Raw genomic sequence first — 26,906 nt, forward strand, 5'->3', positions numbered from 1 at the left:
AATTTTAACCTCCCCCTGGATGTGTCCTGTGTGTATCTTTTTGTAATAAAAAGCAGGCTGGGTGTTCCAGTCCTGAGTTCTTCTTGACCCTTCAAAACGTAGCCTTGTCTCGTTATTGGAGGGAATTGCTGTATAACACTGGGGATTGCTATGCTCTGCATATTCCCCTGAGCTTAATCACTTAGCTCTTTTAAGAGCTTGTTCCGGATACACTCTCCTGGAGTAGAGGTCTTCCCCACACGGTCCTGGAGGACAGAAGCCGATCCAGGGTGGAAGGAAGACGGCGCGGCTCCAGTTAAGCGGCGGCGGTTGTGGAGTCTGCGGTGGTTGTGGTGTTCAGTGCGGTGCTTGTGGTCCTCGGCGCAAGCTAGGAAGCGTCCATCAACGGAGGGTACTCGGTCGGAGTACACGGAGCTCCGTTACAGAGGTCCACGCAGAAGTTCAGGGGTGCAGCCGTAGGGAGCGTGGGCAAAGATAGACCGTCTCACGCCTCTGCTTCTCAGCTACCGTTGAACGATGAGCTTCCCGGCCAATTGCACCAAATGATACCGGAGAAACTGACGGAAGCCAAGCACAGAGAGATGGACACAGGTTTCTTTAGGAAGGAAGAGATCTTTATTCTATTCACCGACCGGGACTCAGAGGGACTAATGTCACCAAAAACAGCTAAAATCTGAGCCCTGATCGTACAGTGTAGGCACCTTATATAGACATATAGCTGCTCCTATAATCAGTTCCACCCACACGTACTCTTACCCAATCAACAGAATAAAGACTAACTTCCTGTTTGACCACATGGCTTGCCCAGCACAATGGAGGACGTGAATACTCGAATATCCTGTGTCCAATTCATATCATTTTTGAGTATGTTGTTCCCCCGAATGGATTGATTGTGAATATGTATTTTTATGCGAATGTGATGTATATTTTGGGAGTTATGAATGTTGTGTAAAAACTGTATTTTCCCTACCTATGATAATTGTATTTTCCTGTGTGTACAGATAATTAGTTTACAGGTAGAGGGGAGGGCTATGTGTGGGATGTAACTATTGTGTGATTGGTTAATGTACGTTACTGTGTGTGTCCCTCCCCTTCATGGGAGCACCTAATAAAAAGGGCTGCAAGCTAGCAGCCAGAGAGTTCTATTTTTACCCTCAACTTGAGTCCTGTCTCTTATTGGGGGAATCTGCTACAAGGGATTGCTATGCTAGGCATATTCCCTTGCTATAATCACTGAGCTCTTGTAAGAGCTTGTTCCTGCTTCGTTCTCAAGGGAGATAGCTGCAGCCTGCGGTGCTTATGGTGTCTGGTGGAGTGCTTGGAGTCCTCTGGAAGCGCTAGGAGCATCCATCAACGGAGGTACCCAGTCGGGGTGCCAGGCGATCCGTTACATACTGTATCCAGGGGGAGGGACTGTACCATTATACTGTATCCAAGGGGGCGGACTGTACCATTATACTGTATCCAGGGGGAGGGATTGTACCATTATACTGTATCCAAGGAGGAGGACTGTACCTCTCCCTGCACTTCACACTGCCTTCCCGGCATATCACTCTGCTGCTGGGGGGCAGGAAAAACTACCTAACTAGACTGACTGTCTCCCCTTTAGATGCACGGCTCTGCTGCCGGAGGGGGAGACCGACTGTCTCCCCTTTAGATGCACAGCTCTGCTGCCGGAGGGGGAGACCGACTGTCTCCCCTTTGGCTAAACAGCCCGGTCGTTGGGGAACAGGACTGACTGTCTTTACACCCTGTGCTGTAGGTGCAGAGACCACGGTCCCATCTGCACAGTTTTGGGGCTTACAGTCTTCCCCCGGTACACTAAGCTGTCGCTGGGGAGAGAGGGTAACAGGCTCCTCTCCCGATAGAGAACTCTGCCGCTGGGGAAAGGAAACTAGGCTCTCTACTCCCTGCACATTAATAATATGCCGCTGGGGAGAGGGGGTAACAAGCTCCTCTCCCATATATACTTTCAGCCTCTGTGGAGGGAGACCGACTGTCTCTACTCCCAATACAGAGTCCTGCTGCTGGGGAATGGAGACTGGGCTCCCAATTCCCAAAAAATAACGCTGTCGCTGGGGATCTGAGCCAACTGCCCAGCATCCCTGTAGCTTACCCTGCCACTGGGGAGGGAGGACGCTGCTCTCCTCTCCCTGTACTTCACACTGCCCTCCCGGAATATCACTCTGCTGCTGAAGGGCAGGAACAACTACCTCTGCCCACTGTAACTCAGCCTGCCGCTGGGGAGGGAGGACGCTGCGCTCCTCTCCCTGCACTTCACACTGCCTTCCCGGCATACCACTCTGCTACTGGAGGGCATGAACAACTACCTCTGCCCCCTGTAACTCAGCCTGCCGCTGGGGAGGGAGGACGCTGCTCTCCTCTCCCTGTACTTCACACTGCCGCTGGGGAATGGAGACTGGGCTCCCAATTCCCTGCAGGACCGGTGGAGAGACCTCGGTCCCATCTCCACCGGCTACCTGGGGTTCTTCCCAGTAAAACTTTACTCTCTCGTCCCAGCTGAATGGGTCTGGCTCTGGATCTGTCACTCTGCTCTCCTGCTGAGCCTTCTCACTGCATTGAAACAGCTGCTGGTAGCCCTGTTCTAGCTCCATCTACCGGGGTACCAGGTGGACCAGGTCACATACTCAGGATCCAAGGAGCAGGAAAGCCAAATAAAGAATAAAAAAATAAATAAAAATAAGTAAATAAAATAAAAAACAAATACTCTGTACACTTACACGCCCTACGCGTTTCGTTCAATACGGAACTTCTTCAGGGGCATCTAATAATGCATATGGATAGTATCTTATTAGATGCCCCTGAAGAAGTTCAGTATTGAACAAAACGCGTAGGGCGTGTTAGTGTACAGAGTATTTGTGTTTTTTATTGTTATCTATTTATTTATTTTATTTACTTATTTTTATTTATTTGTTTATTTTTTATTTCGCTTTCCTGCTCCATGGATCCTGAGATTAGGAGACACTCCCATCTGAGATTGATGTGCCTAATTGACACTTCCATTTTGTAAGTGTGACAATTAATAAAGTGTGTTATTTTTATTAAGATACTCTGCACTATTACTTTTTCTTATTTCCTATGCATGCTATTGATGTTCCAAAGTCCTGAAGTCATTACATAAGTATTCATGATATGCCTACAATTAATTTGGGTTTGTGAGTGCAATCATTTATATTTATAAACCCACATTTTGCAACATTATTGCCCTATGTCTGTCTCTATTATTGTATTGTAGATTGCCTTGTTTGGTATTTTGTCAATATTATAGAGTCACCCTTGAGTATTAATGTGTCATTCAGTTTCCCCCTCCTTTCCCCTTTTTATTGTTTCCTTTGTACTGCCAATATTACATTATTCTATGTATTTTACATTGTCTCTTTTTAATTTGGCTTCTTTCCATGTATTTATATTCTTAATTATGGCCACGTTAAAATTTTATACCGTTGGCTGTTTCCCTTCTCCTATTATTTGCATGGCCGCCATTCGCGGCCATTAAAACTACATTTCCCATGCGGCATTGCGGCTAAACTTCCGAAACGCGGAAGTGCCGAAAATCACGTGACCATTTTTAAAACGCTAAAATTTACACTTTCCCACCCTCGTTTTAGATTTAAATACATCAGAAATATGTCATGGTACTATAAATTATCCATTTATCTAGTTATTTATGCATTTTAATCTGACAAATTTGTTCTTTATACTGATTGGATGGACCAATTTTGGACGCCAATATTTCAATTAGCTATGTTCCTATATAACACTTACTAGCCAGGTATTGCATGTTATTCCATTTGATAAAGTCTTTTGACGAAACACGTTATGGAAATTTTTATATTGTGTTTTTTTTATATATATTAAAGTATTTTGGTCATTTGCTTGTGCCACTTACCTTTTTTATAGACACATAACCTTGTTTACCCTGGCTTTTTATTATTTTATTTATCTTTTATTTTGATTGGTTTTAAAAAAAACTGAAAAAACCCTTGGAAGTTTCCTGTACCTAAAGAAATCCTAGGTGGGGATCAATCCACCCAAGCTGACATCACAGAGCAGTCGGCCTGCTCTCCATTTTGTAAGTAAATTTTTTTATTAATTTTGACACTGTTATACAGTGAGCACTATCGGCTGTCTCTTTTATCCCGAGAATTGGACACCAGTGACGGAGAGGGACCCAATATATATCCCATAAGCGGGGATTACACCGCTGTATGTACTTTACTCTAGAGCTGGACATAAGCTCTGGCAAATTGGAACCACTACAGTATTAGAAGACCTCACCATTGCACTAAAGACCATTCGTAAGGACACAAAAGTTGGACTTTCTTTTTTAATCGGACTTTTGCATACCTTTATCTTATATTGTTGACTGTGGCGCAGCCTTTTTTATTATTGTTTTTACTTCTCCAGCTCGGTGTTTACTCTCCAGTCTCCGCCTGCTACTATTATAATACGCCTTCTCCCATATCCAGCATTAATACGCAGGGCAGACTTCTCCAGCTCGGTGTTTACTCTCCAGTCTCCGCCTGCTGCTATTATAATACACCTTCTCCCATATCCAGCATTAATACGGAGGGCAGACTTCTCCAGCTCGGTGTTTACTCTCCAGTCTCCGCCTGCTGCTATTATAATACACCTTCTCCCATATCCAGCATTAATACGGAGGGCAGACTTCTCCAGCTCGGTGTTTACTCTCCAGTCTCCGCCTGCTGCTATTATAATACACCTTCTCCCATATCCAGCATTAATACGGAGGGCAGACTTCTCCAGCTCAGTGTTTACTCTCCAGTCTCTGCCTGCTACTATTATAATACACCTTCTCCCATATCCAGCATTAATACGCAGGGCAGACTTCTCCAGCTCGGTGTTTACTCTCCAGTCTCTGCCTGCTGCTATTATAATACACCTTCTCCCATATCCAGCATTAATACAGAGGGCAGACTTCTCCAGCTCGGTGTTTACTCTCCAGTCTCCGCCTGCTGCTATTATAATACACCTTCTCCCATATCCAGCATTAATACGCAGGGCAGACTTCTCCAGCTCGGTGTTTACTCTCCAGTCTCCGCCTGCTGCTATTATAATACACCTTCTCCCATATCCAGCATTAATACGCAGGGCAGACTTCTCCAGCTCGGTGTTTACTCTCCAGTCTCCGCCTGCTACTATTATAATACGCCTTCTCCCATATCCAGCATTAATACGCAGGGCAGACTTCTCCAGCTCGGTGTTTACTCTCCAGTCTCCGCCTGCTACTATTATAATACGCCTTCTCCCATATCCAGCATTAATACGCAGGGCAGACTTCTCCAGCTCGGTGTTTACTCTCCAGTCTCCGCCTGCTACTATTATAATACGCCTTCTCCCATATCCAGCATTAATACGCAGGGCAGACTTCTCCAGCTCAGTGTTTACTCTCCAGTCTCCGCCTGCTACTATTATAATACGCCTTCTCCCATATCCAGCATTAATACGCAGGGCAGACTTCTCCAGCTCAGTGTTTACTCTCCAGTCTCCGCCTGCTACTATTATAATACGCCTTCTCCCATATCCAGCATTAATACGCAGGGCAGACTTCTCCAGCTCTGTGTTTACTCTCCAGTCTCCGCCTGTTACTATTATAATACACCTTCTCCCATATCCAGCATTAATACAGAGGGTAGACTTCTCCAGCTCGGTGTTTACTCTCCAGTCTCCGCCTGCTACTATTATAATACGCCTTCTCCCATATCCAGCATTAATACGGAGGGCAGACTTCTCCAGCACGGTGTTTACTCTCCAGTCTCCGCCTGCTACTATTATAATACGCCTTCTCCCATATCCAGCATTAATACGGAGGGCAGACTTCTCCAGCTCAGTGTTTACTCTCCAGTCTCCGCCTGCTGCTATTATAATACGCCTTCTCCCATATCCAGCATTAATACGGAGGGCAGACTTCTCCAGCACGGTGTTTACTCTCCAGTCTCCGCCTACTATTATAATACGCCTTCTCCCATATCCAGCATTAATACGCAGGGCAGACTTCTCCAGCTCGGTGTTTACTCTCCAGTCTCCGTCTGCTACTATTATAATACGCCTTCTCCCATATCCAGCATTAATACGCAGGGCAGACTTCTCCAGCTCGGTGTTTACTCTCCAGTCTCCGCCTGCTATTATTATAATACGCCTTCTCCCATATCCAGCATTAATACGGAGGGCAGACTTCTCCAGCTCGGTGTTTACTCTCCAGTCTCCGCCTGCTACTATTATAATACGCCTTCTCCCATATCCAGCATTAATACGGAGGGCAGACTTCTCCAGCTCGGTGTTTACTCTCCAGTCTCCGCCTGCTATTATTATAATACACCTTCTCCCATATCCAGCATTAATACGGAGGGCAGACTTCTCCAGCTCGGTGTTTACTCTCCAGTCTCCGCCTGCTACTATTATAATACGCCTTCTCCCATATCCAGCATTAATACGGAGGGCAGACTTCTCCAGCTCGGTGTTTACTCTCCAGTCTCCGCCTGCTATTATTATAATACACCTTCTCCCATATCCAGCATTAATACGGAGGGCAGACTTCTCCAGCTCGGTGTTTACTCTCCAGTCTCCGTCTGCTACTATTATAATACGCCTTCTCCCATATCCAGCATTAATACGCAGGGCAGACTTCTCCAGCTCGGTGTTTACTCTCCAGTCTCCGCCTGCTACTATTATTGTGGCGAAACCAACTTCGCCACTGTGAACTGGAGAGGCCTGGTTGCTAGCCTCCTGCCCGCTGACTATGGCCCCTGGACATATTGCACTTTAAAAACTACATTTGGGCATGTTTTATTTTATATTGGGCTGCTGCTGGCCCTTTAAGAACTGTCTGGGGCCATATTGAGACTTTGGGTAACAATACCCTTTAAGACTATGGCCCCTGGAAGGTATTACCTGTTAAAGACTCTTTTAGCAGATTGGATTTTATAAGACTGTCCCTTTAAATAATTTGGAACAGTGCTGCAGCTTTAAATGGGCACTTCGGATGCAGCCGAAGTGCCGAAGTGGTCGAAGTGGCCGCCATTCGACAAACGAACACGTGGCGGCGGCCATCTTTGTTCATTCGAACGAGGTCAGCGGTATGTGTAGCCAAATTCATGGAACTGAAATCGGCTACACATTTTACCGAACACCGCTGACCCTTACCTTCTCCTACACTTCGTTTTTCAGCTCCAGAGACTAAGTCCTGTTCGAAATGGGACTTAGTCATTTTTTCGCATGAAATTGACCGGCCGCACAGCCCAAATCTTTGGAACTGTTTTGGGCAGGAAATTGTGCTTGCGGTCGGTCATAAAGGGACCTCCAGCTAACTTTTGATCCACTGGAGGGATTTGGCTGATTTTTGGAAGTGTTTATATTTAAAGTGTGCTGATTCCAAATATGTAATTGTTATGAAGATTAGATTTATGGTTTTAAAGTTATAGCACATGTATAAAAACTGTATTTTCCCTGGCTGTAATAATTATGTTAACTGGTTATCTGAGGGGAGGAAACCTGGGGGTTGTAACCATTATGCTATTGGTTGTTTTGTCCCTCCCTGTGGGCGGTCCTGTATTCTCAACACTTGTAATAAAAGCCAGGCTGGATGTGCCAGTCCAGAGTTCCTGCTTAACCCTCAAAGCGATGTGTCGTCTCGTTCTTTGGGGGAATTGGATTGTATGCTGACTGCCAGGAGTGTAAGCAGATTGTATGCTTTTCTTGTTCAGCTGCTCCAGTGTTCGTGAGTCTCCAGTCGGGAGAGTGGTGTTTGCAGTAGCTGCCTGTGCATCGGGAAAGGGGGATTTCGCCTAAACTGGGTTTTATCCTCTTGTAAGTGAAACGGTCCGTTACAATTATAATACGCCTTCTCCCATATCCAGCATTAATACGCAGGGCAGACTTCTCCAGCTCAGTGTTTACTCTCCAGTCTCCGCCTACTATTATAATACGCCTTCTCCCATATCCAGCATTAATACGGAGGGCAGACTTCTCCAGCTCAGTGTTTACTCTCCAGTCTCCGCCTGCTACTATTATAATACACCTTCTCCCATATCCAGCATTAATACGCAGGGCAGACTTCTCCAGCTCGGTGTTTACTCTCCAGTCTCCGCCTGCTACTATTATAATACGCCTTCTCCCATATCCAGCATTAATACGCAGGGCAGACTTCTCCAGCTCGGTGTTTACTCTCCAGTCTCCGCCTGCTACTATTATAATACGCCTTCTCCCATATCCAGCATTAATACGCAGGGCAGACTTCTCCAGCTCGGTGTTTACTCTCCAGTCTCCGCCTGCTACTATTATAATACGCCTTCTCCCATATCCAGCATTAATACAGAGGGCATACTTCTCCAGCTCGGTGTTTACTCTCCAGTCTCCGCCTGCTACCATTATAATACGCCTTCTCCCATATCCAGCATTAATACGCAGGGCAGACTTCTCCAGCTCGGTGTTTACTCTCCAGTCTCCGCCTGCTACTATTATAATACACCTTCTCCCATATCCAGCATTAATACGCAGGGCAGACTTCTCCAGCTCGGTGTTTACTCTCCAGTCTCCGCCTGCTACTATTATAATACGCCTTCTCCCATATCCAGCATTAATACAGAGGGCAGACTTCTCCAGCTCGGTGTTTACTCTCCGGTCTCCGCCTGCTACCATTATAATACGCCTTCTCCCATATCCAGCATTAATACGCAGGGCAGACTTCTCCAGCTCGGTGTTTACTCTCCAGTCTCCGCCTGCTACTATTATAATACGCCTTCTCCCATATCCAGCATTAATACGGAGGGCAGACTTCTCCAGCTCGGTGTTTACTCTCCAGTCTCCGCCTGCTACTATTATAATACGCCTTCTCCCATATCCAGCATTAATACGGAGGGCAGACTTCTCCAGCTCGGTGTTTACTCTCCAGTCTCCGCCTGCTACCATTATAATACGCCTACTCCCATATCCAGCATTAATACGCAGGGCAGACTTCTCCAGCTCGGTGTTTACTCTCCAGTCTCCGCCTGCTACTATTATAATACGCCTTCTCCCATATCCAGCATTAATACGGAGGGCAGACTTCTCCAGCTCGGTGTTTACTCTCCAGTCTCCGCCTGCTGCTATTATAATACGCCTTCTCCCATATCCAGCATTAATACGCAGGGCAGACTTCTCCAGCTCGGTGTTTACTCTCCAGTCTCCGCCTGCTGCTATTATAATACACCTTCTCCCATATCCAGCATTAATACGCAGGGCAGACTTCTCCAGCTCGGTGTTTACTCTCCAGTCTCCGCCTGCTACTATTATAATCCGCCTTCTCCCATATCCAGCATTAATACGGAGGGCAGACTTCTCCAGCTCGGTGTTTACTCTCCAGTCTCCGCCTGCTGCTATTATAATACACCTTCCCCCATATCCAGCATTAATACGGAGGGCAGACTTCTCCAGCTCGGTGTTTACTCTCCAGTCTCCGCCTGCTACTATTATAATACGCCTTCTCCCATATCCAGCATTAATACGCAGGGCAGACTTCTCCAGCTCGGTGTTTACTCTCCAGTCTCCGCCTGCTGCTATTATAATACACCTTCCCCCATATCCAGCATTAATACGGAGGGCAGACTTCTCCAGCTCGGTGTTTACTCTCCAGTCTCCGCCTGCTACTATTATAATCCGCCTTCTCCCATATCCAGCATTAATACGGAGGGCAGACTTCTCCAGCTCGGTGTTTACTCTCCAGTCTCCGCCTGCTGCTATTATAATACACCTTCCCCCATATCCAGCATTAATACGGAGGGCAGACTTCTCCAGCTCGGTGTTTACTCTCCAGTCTCCGCCTGCTACTATTATAATACACCTTCTCCCATATCCAGCATTAATACGCAGGGCAGACTTCTCCAGCTCGGTGTTTACTCTCCAGTCTCCGCCTGCTACTATTATAATACGCCTTCTCCCACATCCAGCATTAATACGCAGGGCAGACTTCTCCAGCTCGGTGTTTACTCTCCAGTCTCCGCCTGCTACTATTATAATACGCCTTCTCCCATATGCAGCATTAATACGCAGGGCAGACTTCTCCAGCTCGGTGTTTACTCTCCAGTCTCCGCCTGCTACTATTATAATACGCCTTCTCCCATATCCAGCATTAATATGGAGGGTAGACTTCTCCAGCTCGGTGTTTACTCTCCAGTCTCCGCCTGCTACTATTATAATACACCTTCCCCCATATCCAGCATTAATACGGAGGGCAGACTTCTCCAGCTCGGTGTTTACTCTCCAGTCTCCGCCTGCTGCTATTATAATACGCCTTCTCCCATATCCAGCATTAATACGCAGGGCAGACTTCTCCAGCTCGGTGTTTACTCTCCAGTCTCCGCCTGCAGCTATTATTATACACCTTCTCCCATATCCAGCATTAATACGCAGGGCAGACTTCTCCAGCTCGGTGTTTACTCTCCAGTCTCCGCCTGCAGCTATTATTATACACCTTCTCCCATATCCAACATTAATACGCAGGGCAGACTTCTCCAGCTCGGTGTTTACTCTCCAGTCTCCGCCTGCTACTATTATAATACACCTTCCCCCATATCCAGCATTAATACGGAGGGCAGACTTCTCCAGCTCGGTGTTTACTCTCCAGTCTCCGCCTGCTGCTATTATAATACGCCTTCTCCCATATCCAGCATTAATACGCAGGGCAGACTTCTCCAGCTCGGTGTTTACTCTCCAGTCTCCGCCTGCTACTATTATAATACGCCTTCTCCCATATCCAGCATTAATACGCAGGGCAGACAAGACTCATAACTTATGTGGATGGGTTGGTATATAAATAATTTTAATAATACTAATCCCAAAACACAGACACACTTTGTACTCTATGTTGATACAGTATATTTATTTTTAGGTAGCTGGGCTAATTTAGAGGCTGACATTGTTTTGTCTCCCTTAAAAAATTACAAAGCAAAGAGACAATCAACAACAATTGTTTTTTTAAGTTCTGGAAGGGACAACATGACAACCAATAAAATGTTTTAAAAAACAAACCGAATGTGCAGAAATGAAACGCAGCTCAACACAAGTTCAATAATATTACAGAGCAAACACAGTCACACAAACAAACACATTAGCATTACTGCTCTTTAAAATGGAGTTACTTTAAAATGGCTGCCATATTGCCCAGCGCTTGCCGAGCATGAGGTGTAACAGGAATTTCCATATAAATCTGTGGTTCATTAGTTGGAACTTTATTTGTTGTTAATAAATCTCATCAGTTTAGTCATTCAGATCTTGGGGAAAGGTAAAATGTGCAATAGAAATTAAAAGAATTGGGGTCTGTGATGTTTGGAGGGTTTCATTCAATGTGGGATAACTCCATGGAGACTGAATAAGAACCTCCAACGTGAGACACTGAATTGGAAGAGTTACACCACCGGGACATTTAGCCAACATCCAGAAGCATCACTGACTGCTGCCGAACTGGTTTCTGAGACAGATACATGTGAAAGATGTTTTATAGCAACATAACTTAAAAGGTATGTTTGCAAGTGCTGATCCGGCACTCTGCGCTAACACTGTTAAAAACGGAATTTGCACTCAGGCACTCCTTGCTGAAATCTGATAGGATTTGGTGAGATTTGTGATAAAATAATTGTTTACACAAACTATCCACTGCTTGTGACTTGGTGCAAACTCTTCCGTAACTTAAGCTGCAAGATAAAACCAACTGACCGTGCACTAGGCACAAACCAGTGTTTATAAGACCCTGGTGCCCAGTGTCAGTTTGGAATGTACCACCCAGAGGCAATGTAGGCCAAGCCGCACAGCGCCAATCTTAGATGGCAGAATGTATCCTACATAGCCAAGAGTCACAGAGTGTAAAGGGTTGGGAGAGACATAGACGATGAGAGAAGCAGAGTGTGTGGCGCCCAAACTGTTGTGTGTAAGTGTGCATGCAAACACAAACACAAAATAAAATCAGTGTAGCTCCAAGGAATTAAACAAACAATCCACAGGGATTAACACACTCAAGGCTGGTGTGATGTTTGGCAGAGGGATTGGGTCTTTGTACTTTGACCCAGTATTGCACCATATAAGTGGAACACCTAGTTCCATCAGCTGCAGAATACACTTAGATTACGGCATGTAATCGGCTGTCAACTCATGGATCTCACATGCCAGATGGAATTATCAGAATCTTGGAGAAACATTTTTGATAGATCGATTTAAAGTCACAGCCTTGGAAAACCTTTCCACAGAAAACGGAATTTAAGAAGTCAGCAGCAAGTATTCTGCCTCGGAGTTAAGTTCCCGTGTCGATCACTGTGGCTTATTCTGATACTGACTTGGTCTGAGAGGTGACTTGCACTCAGTCCTTGGCCTGCCCCCCCAATATAACGCAGCAAGTGCCAGTTAGAAACGCTGGGAAAAGTTTTGGATCCACTGCATTCCCATATACACGGTCTCCATCTTGCATTATTGTGAGCATATATAGCTCGTGTCGAAAAATAGTCTCAACCCTGTGTGTACTCTGCAGATGGAGCCAGCAAATCTCCATGGACCTTCTGGTGCTTTAGCAGCTCAGACCTCCAGCGATAGCTCTTACCACACTCAATGCAAGGGTAGGGTCTCTCACCAGTATGAGTCTTGACGTGAGTGGTGAGATGCTGCCGCTGCACAAAACTCTTGCCACACTGTTTGCACTTGTATGGCCGCTCACCCGTGTGAATGCGCTTGTGGATAATGAGGGCCGTGCGTCTTCGGAATATTTTTCCACATTCGTTGCACAGGTTTGGCTTTTCCCCTGCTTGGTGGCTTCTTTGATGCTTTAGCAGATCTGAGCTACGAGCAAAACGCTTTTCACATTCTGTGCAGGCAAAAAGCTTTTCACGGGGTGCTCGCCGCTGGTCCAGGAAGGGCAAGCTGGTCCGAAAACCTCTGAGAACATCTGCAGAAGTGTGAGGCTCCTCACCCCGGAGGGGATTGCCAGAGAAGTCCTGCACTGACTGAGCAACATGATTCATCACTGGTCTTGAACCCAGAGCAATGTCTTTAGAGTCTGAACATGTCCCCAAATCTTCAGTATTCCTTCCAGACTGCATTTCCTTCCCGTTCTTATTGATCCAAGCTTCCCCTGCTGGTGTCAAACAGAAAACAAATCGTAATTAGCAACAATATCATCATGGATTGTAAAATAACAGCGGGAATTAACATCTTTTTATTGGACTAACAGAATTTCAGGAGATCCAATTGGGAGGATCATGAGAAAGCTTGTCGTTCCAAAATTCTGTTAGTCTAATAAGAAAAGTAGGATACGACTTTAATCTATTTTAGATCAGCTACAATTTCTACTCATACATCATATAACTGTAAAGGTAATTTGTCATTGACCCGAATCATTCATGGTAATATGGCTACTGCTGGACACGCAGATTAAGACGATGGCTTTCTGCATTAACTTATCCTTTGGTCCTAACAATTCTGACAGTCATTAAACAAGTAGCCACAATGTCATGTTGTGCCAAGACCACCTTGTGACAAACTCCCCATCCCACGTGAGTTTGCCACAAGCTCCTGGAGGAGCCTGACTGCCAGCCTCCTGCCCACAGACTATGGGCCCAGCAGGGAAACCTGTAAATTACTATTTAATTGGCTTGGTTCGTGTGATTCCCCTATGCTGTTCGGGAACAGAATCACCGCATGAACTATAGACCACCGGGAGCTTGTTAAGCCTAATGGATACATTGTAACGATCCTAACCGCAGTGTTCTAATAGTTCATCTGGGTGGCAGCCGTTCGTATGCACGAACACATGGTAGCGGCCATCTTGTTCACACGAACGCAGGCAGCAGTGTTTGGTCGTCGACTTCATGGAACTGAAAACGGACACTGAAACTCCAGAACACTGCTGGACTTCCATGATCGCCTGCGTTCGGTTTTATATAACTTAGAAGAACACTGTTCGGTGGGATTGTTCGTCTGGATGAAGGGAACAAGTTCCCTGGAATGACAATGGATTCTGTTCTGTAGTTTGTTCTTTTTTCAGCTACTGAACTTGACCGACCACTACCACTTTTTCCCTGGAACTATTTTTTTTTTTAACTATGACTTCCAGGAAAATCCTGAACCCCTGAACCGATCTGGGTTATTTTTGGATATGTTGGTCACCCAGATCGGGGCTCTCAGAGTATATGACTTTTGTGGAGTTATGTAGTTAAAATATACTTTTGGGGTGTCTGTGGAATGTGTGTTTTTTGTGCCTGGAGATAATGGAGTTTTGTACAGTTCCTGACTCAATTATCTCCCAGGCATAAGGGAGGAATTATCCTGTTTTGTGTGGGAGTGGCATGGACGTGCTTGTCTGTGTTCAGAATTGTATAAATGCAGGCCATCTGCAGATTAAAACATTCCGGCTTGTACTCCTAGAACTGTGTTGTCTGGTACTGAGGTTGAGGCAGAAATCATAGAGTTCTGAGGGGGCGGGGCATAAAGGGGGGGGGGGGAGGGGGAGGAAGAAGTCCTAGAGTACTGGGGGGAAGAAGAAATCACAGAATACTGGGGGGGGGGGCAGGGGCGGAAATGACAGAGTACTGGGGCGAAGCACAAATCACAGTGTACTGGGGAGGCAGAAATCACAGAGTACTGGGGGGAGAAGCACAAATCACAGAGTATACTGGGGGGAGAGGAGGAATCATAGAGTATACTGGGGGGAGGGGAGGAATCATACAGTATACTGGGGGGAGGGGAGGAATCATAGAGTATACTGGGGGGAGGGGAGGAATCAGAGTACTGGGGAGGGGGGGCAGAAATCACAGAGTACTGGGGGAGAAGCAGAAATCACAGAGTACTGGGGAGGCAGAAATCACAGAGTATACTGGGGGGAGGGGAGGAATCATAGAGTATACTGGGGGGAGGGGAGGAATCATAGAGTATACTGGGGGGAGGGGAGGAATCATAGAGTAAACTGGGGGGAGGGGAGGAATCATAGAGTATACTGGGGGGAGGGGAGGAATCAGAGTATACTGGGGGGAGGGGAGGAATCATACAGTATACTGGGGGAGGGGAGGAATCATAGAGTACTGGGGAGGGGGGGCAGAAATCACAGAGTACTGGGGGAGAAGCAGAAATCACAGAGTACTGGGCGGGGCAGAAATCACAGAGTACTGGGGGGGCAGAAATCACAGAGTACTGGGGGGGGCAGAAATCACAGAGTACTGGAGTTGAGGCAGAAATCACAGAGTACTGGGGGGGCAGAAATCACAGAGTACTGGGGGAGGCAGAAATCGTAGAGTATACTGGGGGGAGGGGAGGAATCAGAGTACTGGGGAGGGGGGCAGAAATCACAGAGTACTGGGGGAGAAGCAGAAATCACAGAGTACTGGGCGGGGCAGAAATCACAGAGTACTGGGGGGGCAGAAATCACAGAGTACTGAGGTTGAGGCATAAATCACAGAGTACTGGGGGGAGAAGCAGAAATCACAGAGTACTGGGGGAGAAGCAGAAATCACAGAGTACTGGGGGAGAAGCAGAAATCACAGAGTACTGGGGGGGCAGAAATCACAGACTACTGGAGTTGAGGCAGAAATCACAGAGTACTGAGGTTGAGGCATAAATCACAGAGTACTGGGGGGGCTGAAATCACAGAGTACTGGGGGGGCAGAAATCACAGAGTACTGGGGGGGCAGAAATCACAGAGTACTGGGGGGGCAGAAATCACAGAGTACTGGGGGGGGCAGAAATCACAGAGTACTGGGGGGGCAGAAATCACAGTACTGGGGGGGGGCAGAAATCACAGAGTACTGGGGGGGGCAGAAATCACAGAGTACTGGGGGGGCAGAAATCACAGAGTACTGGGGGGGCAGAAATCACAGAGTACTGGGGGGGGGCAGAAATCACAGAGTACTGGGGGGGCAGAAATCACAGAGTACTGGGGGGGGCAGAAATCACAGCGTACTGGGGGGGGCAGAAATCACAGAGTACTGGGGGAGGCAGAAATCATAGAGTATACTGGGGAGGGGGGGCATAAATCACAGAGTACTGGGGGAGGCAGAAATCACAGAGTACTGGGGGGAGGCAGAAATCACAGAGTACTGGGGGGAGGCAGAAATCCCAGAGTACTGGGGGGGGAGGCAGAAATCACAGAGTACTGGGGGGGGAGGCAGAAATCACAGCGTACTGGGGGGAGGCAGAAATCACAGAGTACTGGGGGGAGGCAAAAATCACAGAGTACTGGTGGGGGCAGAAATCACAGAGTACTGGGGGGAGGCAGAAATCACAGAGTACTGGGGGAGGCAGAAATCATAGAGTATACTGGGGGGAGGGGAGGAATCAGAGTACTGGGGAGGGGGGCAGAAATCACAGAGTACTGGGGGAGAAGCAGAAATCACAGAGTACTGGGCGGGGCAGAAATCACAGAGTACTGGGGGGGCAGAAATCACAGAGTACTGGGGGGGGCAGAAATCACAGAGTACTGAGGTTGAGGCATAAATCACAGAGTACTGGGGGGAGAAGCAGAAATCACAGAGTACTGGGGGAGAAGCAGAAATCACAGAGTACTGGGGGAGAAGCAGAAATCACAGAGTACTGGGGGGGGCAGAAATCACAGACTACTGAGTTGAGGCAGAAATCACAGAGTACTGAGGTTGAGGCATAAATCACAGAGTACTGGGGGGGCAGAAATCACAGAGTACTGGGGGGGCAGAAATCACAGAGTACTGGGGGGGGCAGAAATCACAGAGTACTGGGGGGGCAGAAATCACAGAGTACTGGGGGGGCAGAAATCACAGAGTACTGGGGGAGGCAGAAATCATAGAGTATACTGGGGAGGGGGGCAGAAATCACAGAGTACTGGGGGGAGGCAGAAATCACAGAGTACTGGGCGGGGCAGAAATCACAGAGTACTGGGGGGGGCAGAAATCACAGAGTACTGAGGTTGAGACATAAATCACAGAGTACTGGGGGGAGAAGCAGAAATCACAGAGTACTGGGGGAGAAGCAGAAATCACAGAGTACTGGGGGGGGCAGAAATCACAGACTACTGAGTTGAGGCAGAAATCACAGAGTACTGAGGTTGAGGCATAAATCACAGAGTACTGGGGGGGCAGAAATCACAGAGTACTGGGGGGGCAGAAATCACAGAGTACTGGGGGGGGGCAGAAATCACAGAGTACTGGGGGGGGCAGAAATCACAGAGTACTGGGGGGGGCAGAAATCACAGAGTACTGGGGGAGGCAGAAATCACAGAGTACTGGGGGAGGCAGAAATCACAGAGTACTGGGGGGGGAGGCAGAAATCACAGAGTACTGGGGGGAGGCAGAAATCACAGAGTACTGGGGGGAGGCAGAAATCACAGAGTACTGGGGGGAGGCAGAAATCACAGAGTACTGGGGGAGGGAAGGAATCAGAGTACTGGGGGGAGGCAAAAATCACAGAGTACTGGGGGGCAGAAATCACAGAGTACTGGGGGGGGCAGAAATCACAGAGTACTGGGGGGAGGCAGAAATCACAGAGTACTGGGGGAGGCAGAAATCACAGAGTACTGGGGGAGGCAGAAATCACAGAGTACTGGGGGGGGGGCAGAAATCACAGAGTACTGGGGGGAGGCAGAAATCACAGAGTACTGGGGGAGGCAGAAATCACAGAGAACTGGGGGGAGGGAAGGAATCAGAGTACTGGGGGGAGGGAAGGAATCAGAGTACTGGGGGGGGGTAGGCAGAAATCACAGAGTAATGGTGGGGAGGCAGAAATCACAGAGTACTGGGGAGGGAAGGAATCAGAGTACTCGGGGGGCAGAAATCACAGAGTACTGGGGGAGGCAAAAATAACAGAGTACTGGTGGGGCAGAAATCACAGAGTACTGGGGGGAGGCAGAAATCACAGAGTACTGGGGGGAGGCAGAAATCACAGAGTACTGGGGGGAGGCAGAAATCACAGAGTACTGGGGGGAGGCAGAAATCACAGAGTACTGGGGGGAGGGAAGGAATCAGAGTACTGGTGGGGGCAGAAATCACAGAGTACTGGGGGGGGCAGAAATCACAGAGTACTGGGGGGGGCAGAAATCACAGAGTACTGGGGGGGCAGAAATCACAGAGTCCTGGGGGGGCAGAAATCACAGAGTACTGGGGGAAGGAGAGGCGGTAGTAATCATAGAGTACTGAGGGTAGGATCTCTCCAGCGTGTTTCATACATTAAAGTATGAAACACGCTGGAGAGATCATGAATACAAGGATTTGCTTTTACCGTTCATACGGACTGAGCCGTTCTTTGTTTGAAGTCCAGTTTTGCTTTCATCAATGAATAAAATTTTGTATATTCTAGTGCAAGAGCAGTGTCCTCACAAGAACTGCTCCATCTTCTGAGAGGTCATTAAGATTAAACATCTCTCGCGGGGCTTAAGCACGGACCCGATTCGACGCCATTTCTGACAGCTCCTCTGCCTACAAATCTAATCCGCCAATATCAGCAACACCAAGCGCAATCTCACCACGGCACTCACCGAATCCGATCCAGCAGGGCAAGAGGAACCGACCGATGCCTTTTTTCCAGGCACCAAAAACAGCAAGGAGGAAGCAGAGGCCTGAGGCCTACCGAGCGCTCCACAACCTAGAGGAACTCCTAGGAGGCTTTGCCGTGAGCGGAGCAGACGGACAGCAATCCCAGACACCATCAGCCTCAGCAGCACCAATGCCAGGAAAAGGTAGGCGCTCCCAAAAGCCCCAAAACCAGGCAGACGGTCAGGACATAGGGGCCATGTTACAAAGGCCTGCCCTACACAGACCCACTCCCGAGGAAAGCATGCCAATCAGGGACATGAGCACAACAGCAGGCAGTGACAGACCTGAAAACTCACAACCCCCACAAATCCCTCAAGCTGAGCTGCAAGAACAGCCAGACGACACAGCACCTACCACAAAGAGGGATAATTCATAAGCTACTGGCGGCGGACTCCGCACAATTAAAGATGGAGGTACAGGCAGTCACTGAGAGAGTGCGAGCGTCAAGAGAAGGAAATACTAACAGTACATCTCTAAAAATATCATCCCTAGAGGGTTAAGAGTTCAGACCTCTCCATCAAGACAAGTCGAGATGGAAGATTTCTATAAAGAATGGGATGAGGCAGCTACTAAATGCTCAAATACGTTCATGAGTATTATTTGTAAATATGAGTCTATTAAACTATCCAATGTCCAACTAGAACTGGATAAAGAGATTGAGGTGGTCCAGGGTTTTAAAGTAGAACCACAATTTGAATCACTAGAGATAAAACTCAAATCCAATCTGGACAAATTCTCTCACATTATAAAAGTGAGGAAACACCAGAAGTATATGAGAGATACAAAGGACTTTGAACAAGGTAGAATTTACCGTTCTTTTAAAAAGAGGTCAAAAGTAGACTCTGACCAATTCAGTACATCTGAATACGAATCAACCGATACTGAAACTGAAAAACCTCAAACCCCTACTCCTAGGAATCCAACTGAAAGTATTCTTAAAAAGGGGGTGGATTTTTTAGGATTAAGACAAGCGGATCTAACTCAGGGTCCGCACACCAGATACAGGGGCAGAAGTCAGAGACGACGCAGGGAATGAGAGCATGCTCTCTGCGTATCATTAATCTCTCTGATACCATCCTTGGTCAGACCGAACTCAGCGTATTGGAGAAGGGTCTTTCATTCGTACCCATTCCAACATTCAGCAAGTTCAACTGGACTAAGGATGTAAACCTTTTTGTGAGAAAGCTTGCCTTGCATAAATACCATGCAGTACGTAAAGAAACTAAGGCCCAAAGCTTGGGTCTATCACCAAACGACTTGGAGTGCTTAGACACTCTGGTGGAATTACTTAACTCTGGGGATGGCACTATACAATCTGATATACCACATACTAATTTGAAACCCAAGAGTAAGTTTACCCCTCATTTTCAGGATTATAAAAATGTGGAGGTATTTTTGGAAATGGTTACCAGGGAAATAGATAAGATAAAAATGGATGACTTTGATCTATCCCCTAATGGCAACCTTAATACTCAGGAACTAATAGCCCTGAAAAAACTACAGAGCTATACAAATTTGATTTTCAAACCCTCTGATAAAGGGGGCAATGTGGTGATACTTGACAGAGACCACTACATTCGTATAGCTGAAAGACTTCTATCTGATAAAAATACTTACCGTATACTAGCAAAAGATCCTACAAAAGCGTTCCAAGCTGAGTTAAAAACTATGCTTACTAAGGCTGTGAATCATCAACTCATTAATCAGGATGAGTTTGAATTTATGTGCACCAAACAACCATGTCTATCTACTTTTTATTGTTTGCCTAAAGTGCACAAATCCCTAACCGATCCGACCGGTAGGCCGATAGTTTCTGGTTGTGCTAACCTAACTCAGAATGTAAGCATTTATGTGGATAAAATTCTGTCCCCAGTAGTACAGAAGCTACCATCTTTCCATAGAGATACTAAACAAATGTTGCATTTATTGACCAACCTTATTTTACCCCCTAACGCTATCCTGTGCAGCCTTGACGTGGAGGCCCTTTACAGCTCAATTCCTCATAACCTAGGTATTAAACATACCCGTGAACTATTAAATCTTGAAACTGACCTACCTGAACATTATGTGAATTTTGTGATGGAATTACTTGAATTCATTTTGACTCGTAATATCTTTCTGTTCAATGGCAAAATCTTCCACCAGACCACTGGTACAGCTATGGGGACGTCTTGTGCGCCCTCATATGCCAATCTCCATCTAGGCTGGTGGGAGAGGTGTATTAGGGCAGATCCCAAGCTGAAATCATACACTAATCAGATCTTCTATTGGAAAAGATACATCGATGATGTGTTTTTGATTTGGCTTGATACATCAGAGAGATTCAAAGAATTTGTATGTCTGCTGAACAGCAACGATTTTAACTTACGATTCACTAGTGAAGTAGGGGGTCAAAACCTTTGCTTTCTAGATCTAGCACTACAGGTATCTAAAGAAGGCAAAATTGAAACAACCTTGTACAGAAAGAAGACAGCCTCAAATAACCTGCTATGCTGGTCTAGTCATCACCCCATATCACTCAAATCCGGTATCCCAATAGGCCAATATTTGAGACTTCGACGAAACTGCTCCACGATGGAGGAGTTCAAATTAAAAGCAAATGAGCTGCGTCACATGTTTAAGGCCAAAGGTTACCCAAATAGGGTTCTGAAAAGAGCCTATCTGAGGGCAATCCACACTGAACGGGAAACCCTAATTACAGATGGGGGTCGTAAGACTGAGGAAAATAAAATACGCTGCATCGGTACATATGATGCAGGATGGGACACTATGCTGAATGTCTTTCAAAAATTTTGGCCTATCCTCCAATCAGATAAGCATCTGAAGGACATTCTGCCATCACTCCCTTCAATTACAGCACGGAGGGGCAAAAACTTGAGAGATATCCTAGCACCTAGTCACCTCTCAACTACGTCCCCGTCAGGTTATTTTCAAAAATACCTACCAATGGGTTCTTTCCAATGTGGTCACTGCAGTGCATGCCCGTTTATTACCAAGAGGGCCTCTGACAGCAAGGGCTTAATGCATTTCAAACCACGTTCCTTCTTTAATTGTAACACAACAGGAGTAGTTTACCTACTGTCTTGCTCCTGTGGCCTAAAATATGTAGGCAAGACTTTTCGCCACTTTAGGCTAAGGATACGTGAACATGTAAATTCTGTCAAGAGACGTTTGGAAACACCCGTCTCAAGGCATTTACATCTACATCACAATCACTCCTCGGCAGGCATCCGGTTCATGGGTCTTGAACATGTACCACAGCCTCCTAGGAAAGGAAACTGGGACCTAAAACTAAGACAAAGAGAGGCGTTTTGGATTTACCATCTCAAAACGCTATCTCCCCTGGGGTTAAATGAAGGGTTTTCATATTCCCCGTTTATTTAAAGTACTGCAATAATTCTGATAATAAATGGTATCTTAAGTTATGCCTGTATATATGTATATATTCTTTATTTATTTCTATTAATATTTGGTGTTCATATGTCCATTCACTTTACTTGTATTATAGGTCTAAGAGTTTAGGGGTCTGTTTTGTGTTTGCAAAACTAATGGGTTACTATTTACAGTGGCAAAAACAAAAATAATTGTCGGCTTCTATGTATGATTGCCCATATAGCCATTGCACTTATCCCTTACTGGTTTACAACGGTTATAAGTTGTTTCTTTAATTGTACTAATAGCTACACAATACAGCCATAAGAATCAATCCACATACTTGACCTATATGACACAATTTGGACATTCCAAGGGTTAACTGTTAAGCTATGGATACTGCCCTTTAGACATAGTAAGTATCCATTTATATCTGTTCCGGGCGGGGCACTCAAAGGGTTAATTCCCTTCCACCTGATTATGTTCAGCTTTCTGTTCTGGCCACCTCTGACATAGAAATGTGGGCTGACACTATGGTGTGTTACACCACACCCCCACAGCCCCATTCGCAGGAGGACCAGAGCAGCTTAGACACAATCACAGGTGATTACAATAAAGCTTATGAGCTTACGGTATAAATTTACCACCCGGTTAGTTTCTGCTCACTGCTGATACCCCTGAGGACGGCGTGTGGTCACGCCGAAACGTACGTCGGGTTCTTCTGTGTTTTTAATACTCTTTGAGCACTTTGCTCTGAGCACCTTTTTCATTTATGTTTTTCTAGCATGTGTGTGTAACCTGGGGCTTCAGATGTTATGACAGCATTTAGATTAGAACACCCATGAAGGTGTTTTATAGGAGATAGGGTATTAGCATAGCACTACTGTTTGGTTGGGAGTGTGTGTTTCTCCCTTTCCCTGTTCTCTCCTACTGCTTTGTTACCTGAGTTATGTATGGGGGTACATATTGCCTTCTATCCCCTCTCCGTTTTTTGTGAGGGTTCCTTTTGGCTATTAGGCTCTTGACTAGCCCTGTTCCTACCATACATATTTCTCCCTATATTATTCTGTCCATCACTGATAACCCAGGTTTTTAATAGATTTAAATAAAGGCTTTTTTATTTTTTTGGCAACTATACTACTGTTGAGATTGGACTGGGTATTTACCCTCTGGGCGGTCTTTATATAAGACATCCCTTTTTGGGTTTTTTTCTTCCTTTTTTCTACTAACAGTACAAACCCACCTAAACAATGTCAATACCTCTGTGCAAGCGCTCCAAGCTCAAAATCAGACACTCTCACTCCGACTCGAAACCCTAGAAGACCGCCAGAGACGCACGCATATCAAGATCAGGGGCATCCCCTCAACGATCACTGCGGAAGAACTGCCACACTACGTTAGAAGACTTTTGACAACCATCATGTCACACACTGTGGCCAAACGCATGACCATAGACAGTGTATATCGCCTTCCAAGCCCCACTCAACGCACGACAACCTTGGCACGAGACGTCATTCTCAAATGCCTCACGCTACCTGATAAGCTCCAAATTATGGCGGCAATCAAAGACAAGGCACCGCTCACATTCGAGAACTCAAGCCTCTCGTTTTACCAGGATCTTACAAGAGCCACCCTCCAAATTCGTAAAAGCTATGGGCCGGTCACAACCCAGCTGAGAAACGCAGGACTGGCATACCGCTGGGGAGCGAATGGCTCCATAGTAGTGACTCAAAACGGGACTGCACATACGCTACTAAATATGGGAGAAGCACAGACTTTCCTGGGCACACTAGGCTTGATACACCCAGCCACACCTTCAACCTCCAAGCAGCCGGCGACCACATGGGACGCCGCCAACATCACACCATTCACCCCGAGAGAGATGAACCCACGTCCAGAAACACCGTGACTGCAGGGTACAATCCCCCCTGAAGACCTCCCTTTCAAACCAATTCTAACCCAGTTTGTGATGATAGTAGAGTTAATTCTGTAGATTGTATTATAACCTTTTGCTCACATATGGCAACACCACACAAGGCCCACACAGGCATGAACACGGCTCAAGCAAGGGCAGAGTAGGCTGACGAGCACAACAGCGAATACCAATGGCATAACACCCTCCCCCCCCCCCCCCCCAAGGTAAGGGGCATACAGCATGGTAGATGAGAAAACCAGGGGGGGGGGGGGGGAATCTTCAGAGTTTGGGGAAGCGTCATCCCTGCCCCATGGGTCTGTGTGGCCCCTCGTCCCCGTCAGGGCTAAGACTATCGTGTTAGTCTCTGTCTGTGGTGGCTCCATGTATGACGTGCGCTGTCTTTGTGGTCATTCCCTGTCACCTCTACCCATCGTCTCGGGCTATGTTCCCACTGATGTCTACTCAGTCTGTGATAAGTGTCTGGAAGTCGGGTTTCGTCGTAGTCAGAATCCAGTGTGTCCAGGTCGTCATATACGACTATTCTCTCCCCTCTGCGTGTGAGATAAGTTCCTCTAGCGCCCTGAGCTCTTCCATGCGTTTAAACCAGGCAGACACAGGTGGTGGGGTTTTTTGTTTCCAGTACAAGGGAATTAGGCTCTTAGCTGTGTTTAATATCCTGATCGTTAGGGATTTTTTATAAGATGAGCTACGGGCGGAGGTGTGGTGTAGGAGGAAGGCTGCTGGGTCTAGTTGGGGTGGAGTATCAGAAAATTTTGTGATGATCGTGTGGATCGCTGCCCAGTAGGGTTGTATCAAGGGGCATGTCCACCAGATATGGAGGAGAGTGCCTAGAGCTTTCTCACATCTCCAACAGTTGTTGGTGGTGGTTGGGTCGTAGGAATGGGTGACCAGTGGCGTGCGGTACCAGCGGGATAGTACCTTATAGGCCGTTTCTTGTATGCCACTGGATGTTGCACAGTGAAGGGAAAGGGTACAGATCTTTTCCCATTGGGTTGGCGAGAGTGTGGTTCCCAGGTCAGTTTCCCATTTACTCATGAAGCTCGGTGGGGGAAGTCTCTTTGCGTCTATGAGGAGGCTATAGAGTGTGGACAGCCCCCTGGCCAGTGGGCTTGGGTCGTGGCAGAGCCTTTCAAAGTCTGTGAGTGGCCTGTGTGCGTGAACGTCCTTGGTGATTATTAGTAGGTAGGCTAATAGTTGTTTGTATCTGAACTGCATCATGAACGTTGGTCTCTCCACGGGCAACAGGGACTCAAGAGTCCGTATCGTGCCGTTGGTGGTAGCGTGGCAGAGTCTAGGTAGCGAGTTTCCTAACATTTGTTGAAACGGGCCTGCGTCTAGTCCGGGTGGGAAGGCGTCATTATGTGTCAGGGGGAGGAGTGGGGAAATGGTAGCACATCCCTTTACTTCACCCCCACATTATTTGGGGTGCACAGGCAAAAGTTCCTCACGATCCACTACCACTTCTACAACCTGAAACCAGCATGTCACCTCACACTTGACATATAACAAGACACCTGTACCCAGCAACCCCAAGCATAAGCACGCACCATCACAGGACATAGGTCATAGGCAACACACACAGGGACCACAATCAGAACCAAAGACAAGCAGAAGCTCATTAACGAGCGACCTTCCTCTTGTGGTCCCCAAAAAGTGGAAGCACGTAACATAGAAAATTGATGCTGTCAAAAATGTTTAACCCACAAGTTCTCAGAGTAATGTTATGCTCACTGTTATATATGTAACTGTAGCGACTTGTTTTTCTATGCTGATTACTTGTTGAAACAAAGCATCACGAAAAATAAAGAATTAAAAAAGAAAAAAAAAAGATTAAACATCTCTCTCCAATACATTACTCCTCATTGAAGACATAGGGCATATATGCAGTAATCTCTGCAATCCACCAGTCCAATGCATTAACTGCGTTTGGCATCATCATGAATGATGTGCGTCATGACGCAGAACATGAAGATCTTCAAAAACGATAGATCTTCAATGACGGCCACTCAGGGGGTAATCTCAGACAATTGCAGAAAATGTACATTGTATAAAAATAGGGACAGCATCTATGCACCAAATCTACTACATTACCATTTATGTACTTCCATAAATATTGCATAAATAGTAAAGAAAACATTTACTATTTTACATTAAAACATATAACAAACTGTATTGCTATATATATATATTGAGGACAAATAAAGATCAGTTAAAAGTAGGTTTTATTTGTTTTTTTGAAAAAGGTCTTCAATGTATCTCCCAAAATATCAGAATTAGATGTGACAGATACCAATCTTGTGAAAAGGCTAAAATAAGAAATCGATAAATACAACATGTCCCTCCCTTCCCAGATTCCAAGATGTCAAACGTCATTAAATGCAGCTCATACGGAAACACTGGATTAGAGAAGCATTTGATAACACTCAGGCGCATCTCGTCCCCAATGCTTCTCTATAAGAAGCACTGGACTGGAAGATCATCGTGGAAGTGACACCTCCAGGATGACGTCATGAGAGGAGGAGCAAGTAGCAGCACCAAGTTGCAAAAATTTAAGTAAAACCTGTATTCACTATTTTTACAGGTCTAAAGGGAGGGCTGAATCTAAAAAGGGACTTGGACATGTTTGTATGGTCTATTTGTTGGATCTTAGCTTGGTGCCACACAGACGAGGGTAGCAAAACATTCGTTCCAGAGTAAAAAGTGAAAGAGGTCCGGGCAAACAAGGATCTGCTCTGGATGGACCTCTTTCTCTATTTACACCAGAATGATTTGACAGCGTACCTAAGAATGCTAAGCTCACACTTTCAGCCGGGCCTGGCTCAGAGGAGCATTTAGAAACTCCTTGTTTGAGATTTCAGCTTCAGAGCAGACAGCACATGGCACCCAGCAGACAGTTGCCAATTCGCTCTTACACAGACTATGGCGGCAGTATGGTGCTCGGAATGTGCCTTGTAGAAAAAAAACGAAGATGATATTTCATCTAGTCATTCACAGTTTAGCAGATATGGTTTACTTCGACACAAGGAAAGGTTTATGAAAATGACCGC

At 46.4% G+C, this 26,906-nt stretch overlaps 1 protein-coding gene across 2 annotated transcripts in view; it reads right to left on the bottom strand.

Annotated features, from left to right (window-relative positions):
• Positions 1-10,880: 10,880 nt before the first annotated feature.
• The window catches only part of LOC134573493 (zinc finger protein 585A-like), a 95,227-nt gene continuing 79,201 nt past the window's right edge, over positions 10,881-26,906 (bottom strand). For both annotated transcript variants that reach the window (XM_063433264.1, XM_063433272.1), the window contains exon 12: positions 10,881-13,135. In XM_063433264.1, the coding sequence (XP_063289334.1) occupies positions 12,513-13,135 (623 nt within the window). In that variant the 3' untranslated portion in view covers positions 10,881-12,512. The remainder of the gene's footprint in view (positions 13,136-26,906) is intronic.

Source organism: Pelobates fuscus, chromosome 1 (genome assembly GCF_036172605.1).
Source record: "Pelobates fuscus isolate aPelFus1 chromosome 1, aPelFus1.pri, whole genome shotgun sequence".
Lineage (NCBI taxonomy): Eukaryota > Metazoa > Chordata > Amphibia > Anura > Pelobatidae > Pelobates > Pelobates fuscus.